This window comes from Schistocerca nitens, chromosome 8, assembly GCF_023898315.1.
Source record: "Schistocerca nitens isolate TAMUIC-IGC-003100 chromosome 8, iqSchNite1.1, whole genome shotgun sequence".
In the NCBI taxonomy this organism is placed as follows: Eukaryota; Metazoa; Arthropoda; class Insecta; order Orthoptera; family Acrididae; genus Schistocerca; species Schistocerca nitens.
In genome coordinates, this window is record NC_064621.1 from 50,998,669 (window position 1) to 51,004,767 (window position 6,099).

The window sequence follows — 6,099 nt, forward strand, 5'->3', positions numbered from 1 at the left end:
AATTCAATATTTCTTCTGTCACCCAAGGATTTCTACTAGACCTCGTCTTTTTACCTACTTGATCCTCTGCTGCCTTCACTACTTCATCCCTCAAAGCTACCCATGCTTCTTCTAGTGTATTTCTTTCCCCCATTCCTGTCAATTGTTCCCTTATGCTCTCCCTGAAACTCTCTACAACCTCTGGTTTAGTCAGTTTATCCAGGTCCCATCCCCTTAAATTCCCACCTTTTTGCAGTTTCTTCAGTTTAATCTACCGATCATAACCAATAGATTGTGGAGAGACCACATCTGCCCCTGGAAATGTCTTACAATTTAAAACCTGGTTCCTAAATCTCTGTCTTACCATTATATAATCTATCTGAAACCTGTCAGTATCTCCAGCCTTCTTCCATGTATACAGCCTTCTTTTGTGATTCTTGAACCAAGTGTTAGCTATGATTAAGTTGTGCTCTGTGCAAAATTCTACCAGGCGGCTTCCTCTTTCATTTCTTAGCCCCAATCCATATTCACCTGCTCCGTTACCTTCTCTCCCTCTTCCTACTACCGAATTCCAGTCACCCATGACTATTAAATTTTCGTCACCCTTCACTACCTGAATAATTTCTTTTATTTCATCATACATTTCTTCAATTTCTTCATCTGCAGAGCTAGTTGGCATATAAACTTGTACTACTGTAGTAAGCGTTGGCTTTGTATCTATCTTTGCCACAATAATGCGTTCACTATGCTGTTTGTAGTAGCTTACCCGCATTCCTATATTCCTGTTCATTATTAAACCTACTCCTGCATTACCCCTATTTGATTTTGTGTTTATAACCCTGTAGTCACCTGACCAGAAGTCTTGTTCCTCCTGCCACCGAACTTCACTAATTCCCACTATGTCTAACTTTAACCTATCCATTTCCCTTTTTAAATTTTCTAACCTACCTGCCCGATTAAGGGATCTGACATTCCACACTCCGATCCGTAGAACGCCAGTTTTCTTTCTCCTGATAACGACGTCCTCCTGAGTAGTCCCCGCCCGGAGATCCGAATGTGGGACTATGTTACCTCCGGAATATTTTAGCCAAGAGGACGCCATCATCATTTAACCATACAGTAAAGTTCCATGCTCTCAGGAAAAATTACGGCTGTAGTTTCCCCTTGTTTTCAGCCGTTCGCAGTACCAGCACAGCAAGGCCGTTTTGGTTAGTGTTACAAGGCCAGATCAGTCAATCATCCAGACTGTTGCCCTTGCAATTACTGAAAAGGCTGCTGCCCCTCTTCAGGAACCACATGTTTGTCTGGCCTCTCAACAGATACACCTCCGTTGTGGTTGCACCTACGGTACGGCTATCTGTATCTCTGAGGCACGCAAGCCTCCCCACCAACGGCAAGGTCCATGGTTCATGGGGAGAGTCATTGTTTATATAATAACATAATAACTTCATATAGCTGAACGGCTTGGTGCAAGTACGCCATTTCAGAGACTTGCATGTCGTTAACTTACACGAATAATCCTTTGATATAAGGCAGATCTAAGCTTGGAATCCTAACCACATGTCGCTGCTGGCTACTCTTCACACTAGATTAAAGGCACACGGAAAAGATCTGTATGCCAATCAGGATTCGATCCCATGGCCTCTCACTTTCCGGGTTTAACCGCTAGCTTTCCCACTACTCCACCGAACCTGACTGTAGATCTGTCTCAGGACTGAGCGTTTCCCACCGTCACTCGCTTGTTCCAACTTTTGACTAATAATCTTTGCAGTCTCGTTCTCTCCCTGTAGTAGGTCCATTGTTTGTGCTGCAACTCATGTAAGACTTTCCATATACAGCAGTGTGGAGGCTCCGGTGCACCGCCAACGTGCCAGATTGTGCAGGAGGAGGACAGCCTTCTCCTGAAGCGGTTGATAGGCATAGTACCTGAAGACAAGAAGATATGCCCAAAAACCAACGACATGAACAGCAGAAGCAGTAGTGGCCAGCCCTGCAGGCCGAAGGCTGTGACGTCACCTCAACACCTGCTGCAGCGCCAGTGCATTCACGCAGTTCAGCAGCAGCCACGCCCCCCATCACCACCACCGGTGCCACCTCCCGGTATTCTTCCACAGCAGATCCGCCATCCCACTCGCGCCACGCCGCCTCTCCCGCCGTCACAACCGCTCCCGACGCCACCGTCACACCCAGCACCACCATCAAAGCTTCCAGTGGACTTCCAGGAACTCCAGCAGTCCCAGTCCCCTCTGTTGCAGCCTCGGTGCCCTCGGCAACAGCAGCCTACAGACCAACAAGAATCGTCACAGAAACCTGAAGAACTGCCAGCAAATCAAGCTGTTACCGCCACCGACCAGCAGTGGAAACATAAGAGCGGAGAGTGTGACAAGCTCTTCAGCACCATGACGTCTCTCAAGGTGTGTCTTCGCCGTATTATGGCTACCTGTGATAAGGGCTTGTACCTGTAACTGTTTCTTCTTTTATTTTTATTTACTACTAATGGACTCTCACACTTAACTTTAGTTCGTTAGCAAAGTTACATTGATAAGATACATCCAAAATTTTCTGCATACACATAACACCGGAAATCTGTATAAATATCATAATTTTGTACAGTTACTGCTAGTAGAAGTGATATGTTGCATGTCGCAGAAGACTTTATTACTGATTGGTTCCACAAGTTACAACATATCTTCGAATTTATGAATTATGATAATCAGGTTTTAAACTCGCTGGCTCTATCATCAACAAATAAATATATAAGATGTGTAGTTAATTTCTCCTTAAAATCTGCTTCTATTTCGTTCCTACATTAAGACGTCGATTTCTTTAAACGTCCTATTGGTTCATGTTACACAAACACAGCTACATTACTTTGCTGCCAAGGTGTTCCGATGTTGTTGTTGTTGTTGTTGTGGTCTTCAGTCCTGAGACTGGTTTGATGCAGCTCTCCATGCCACTCTATCCTGTGCAAGCTTCTTCATCTCCCAGTACCTACTGCAACCTACATCCTTCTGAATCTGCTTAGTGTATTCATCTCTTGGTCTCCCTCTACGATTTTCACCCTCCACGCTGCCCTCCAATCCTAAATTTGTGATCCCTTGATGCCTCAAAACATGTCCTACCAACCGATCCCTTCTTCTAGTCAAATTGTGCCACAAACTTCTCTTCTCCCCAATCCTATTCAATACCTTCCTCATTAGTTACGTGATCTACCCACCTTATCTTCAGCATTCTTCTGTAGCACCACATTTGCAAAGCTTCTATTCTCTTCTTGTCCAAACTGGTTATCGTCCATGTTTCACTTCCATACATGGCTACACTCCATACAAATACTTTCAGAAACGACTTCCTGACACTTAAATCTATACTCGATGTTAACAAATTTCTCTTCTTCAGAAACGATTTCCTTGCCATTGCCAGTCTACATTTTATATCCTCTCTACTTCGACCATCATCAGTTATTTTACTCCCTAAATAGCAAAACACCTTTACTACTTTAAGTGTCTCATTTACTAATCTAATCCCCTCAGCATCACCCGATTTAATTTGACTACATGCCATTATCCTCGTTTTGCTTTTGTTGATGTTCATCTTATATCCTCCTTTCAAGACACTGTCCATTCCATTCAACTGCTCTTCCAAGTCCTTTGCTGTCTCTGACAGAATTACAATGTCATCGGCGAACCTCAAAGTTTTTACTTCTTCTCCATGAATTTTAATACATACTCCGAATTTTTCTTTTGTTTCCTTTACTGCTTGCTCAATATACAGATTGAATAACATCGGGGAGAGGCTACAACCCTGTCTCACTCCTTTCCCAACCACTGCTTCCCTTTCATGCCCCTCGACTCTTATAACTGCCATCTGGTTTCTGTACAAATTGTAAATAGCCTTTCGCTCCATGTATTTTACCCCTGCCACCTTCAGAATTTGAAAGAGAGTATTCCAGTTAACGTTGTCAAAAGCTTTCTCTAAGTCTACAAATGCTAGAAACGTAGGTTTGTCTTTTCTTAATCTTTCTTCTAAGATAAGTCGTAAGGTTAGTATTGCCTCACGTGTTCCAACATTTCTACGGAATCCAAACTGATCTTCCCCGAGGTCCGCTTCTACCAGTTTTTCCATTCGTCTGTAAAGAATTCGCGTTAGTATTTTGCAGCTGTGACTTATTAAACTGATAGTTCGGTAATTTTCACATCTGTCAACACCTGCTTTCTTTGGGATTGGAATTATTATATTCTTCTTGAAGTCTGAGGGTATTTCGCCTGTCTCATACATCTTGCTCACCAGATGGTAGAGTTTTGTCATGACTGGCTCTCCCAAGGCCATCAGTAGTTCTAATGGAATGTTGTCTACTCCCGGGGCCTTGTTTCGACTCAGGTCTTTCAGTGCTCTGTAAAACTCTTCACGCAGTATCTTATCTCCCATTTCATCTTCATCTACATCCTCTTCCATTTCCATAATACTGTCCTCAAGTACATCGCCCTTGTATAAACCCTCTATATACTCCTTCCACCTTTCTGCCTTCCCTTCTTTGCTTAGAACTGGGTTGCCATCTGAGCTCTTGATATTCATACAAGTGGTTCTCTTGTCTCCAAAGGTCTCTTTAATTTTCCTGTAGGCAGTATCTATCTTACCCCTAGTGAGACAAGCCTCTACATCCTTACATTTGTCCTCTAGCCATACCTGCTTAGCCATTTTGCACTTTCTGTTGATCTCATTTTTGAGACGTTTGTATTCCCTTTTGCCTGCTTCATTTACTGCATTTTTATATTTTCTCCTTTCATCAATTCAATATTTCTTCTGTTACCCAAGGATTTCTATTAGCCCTCGTCTTTTTATCTACTTGATCCTCTGCTGCCTTCACTACTTCATCCCTCAGAGCTACCCATTCTTCTTCTGCTGTATTTCTTTCCCCCATTCCTGTCAATTGTTCCCTTATGCTCTCCCTGAAACTCTCTACAACCTCTGGTTTAGTCAGTTTATCCAGGTCCCATCCCCTTAAATTCCCACCTTTTTGCAGTTTCTTCAGTTTAATCTACCGATCATAACCAATAGATTGTGGAGAGACCACATCTGCCCCTGGAAATGTCTTACAATTTAAAACCTGGTTCCTAAATCTCTGTCTTACCATTATATAATCTATCTGATACCTATTAGTATCTCCAGGATATTTCCAGGTATACAACCTTCTTTATTCTTGAACCAAGTGTTAGCTATGATTAAGTTATGCTCTGTGCAAAATTCTACCAGGCAGCTTCCTCTTTCATTTCTTCCCCCCAATCCATATTCACCTACTATGTTTCCTTCTCTCCCTTTTCCTACTGACGAATTCCGGTCACCCATGACTATTAACTTTTCGTCTCCCTTCACTACCTGAATAATTTCTTTTATCTCGTCATACATTTCATCAATTTCTTCATCATCTGCAGAGCTAGTTGGCATATAAACTTGTACTACTGTAGTAGGCATGGGCTTTGTGTCTATCTTGGCCACAATAATGCGTTCACTATGCTGTTTGTAGTAGCTAACCCGCACTCCTATTTTTTTATTATTAAACCTACTTCTGCATTGCCCCTATTTGATTTTGTATTTATAACCCTGTAATCACCTGACCAAAAGTCTTGTTCCTCCTGCCACCGAACTTCACTAATTCCCACTATATCTAACTTTAACCTATCCATTTCCCTTTTTAAATTTTCTAACCTACCTGCCCGATTAAGGGATCTGACATTCCACGCTCCGATCCGTAGAATGCCAGTTTTCCGATGCACAAAGGTATTTGCAAAGAAGTCTCACCTATCTCACCTACATGGTGACTTACGAAGATGGTGAGTGATGCTGCAATATCTACGTTCGTTAGTTTCGGTAAGATCGCGTGGATCCTTTCTTGACTGAACGCGAATCTACAGTAAAATGATTATTACTGTCTTGGGGGAGAAACTAACTCAAATCAAACTGCTTTTAAGAAAAATACAAATAAATTCAGAGCAGTATACGAAGGTATAGCCTAGTGGGACATGTATCCGTGGGTGAACGAGGTGTCAAAGGCACTTCAACATTCATTAAATAGTTAAAACATCAACATATTTATATACACTATTTACAGTACAGACAGCTTCA

The 6,099-nt window shown here is 42.3% G+C and overlaps 1 protein-coding gene across 1 annotated transcript; it reads left to right on the forward strand.

The window, feature by feature from the left end:
- The first annotated feature begins 1,940 nt into the window (after window positions 1-1,940).
- On the forward strand, window positions 1,941-2,444 carry LOC126199151 (uncharacterized). Its single transcript, XM_049935907.1, has one exon. It carries the CDS (start codon window positions 1,941-1,943, stop codon window positions 2,442-2,444), a length of 504 nt encoding a protein of 167 aa, XP_049791864.1.
- Window positions 2,445-6,099: the final 3,655 nt, after the last annotated feature.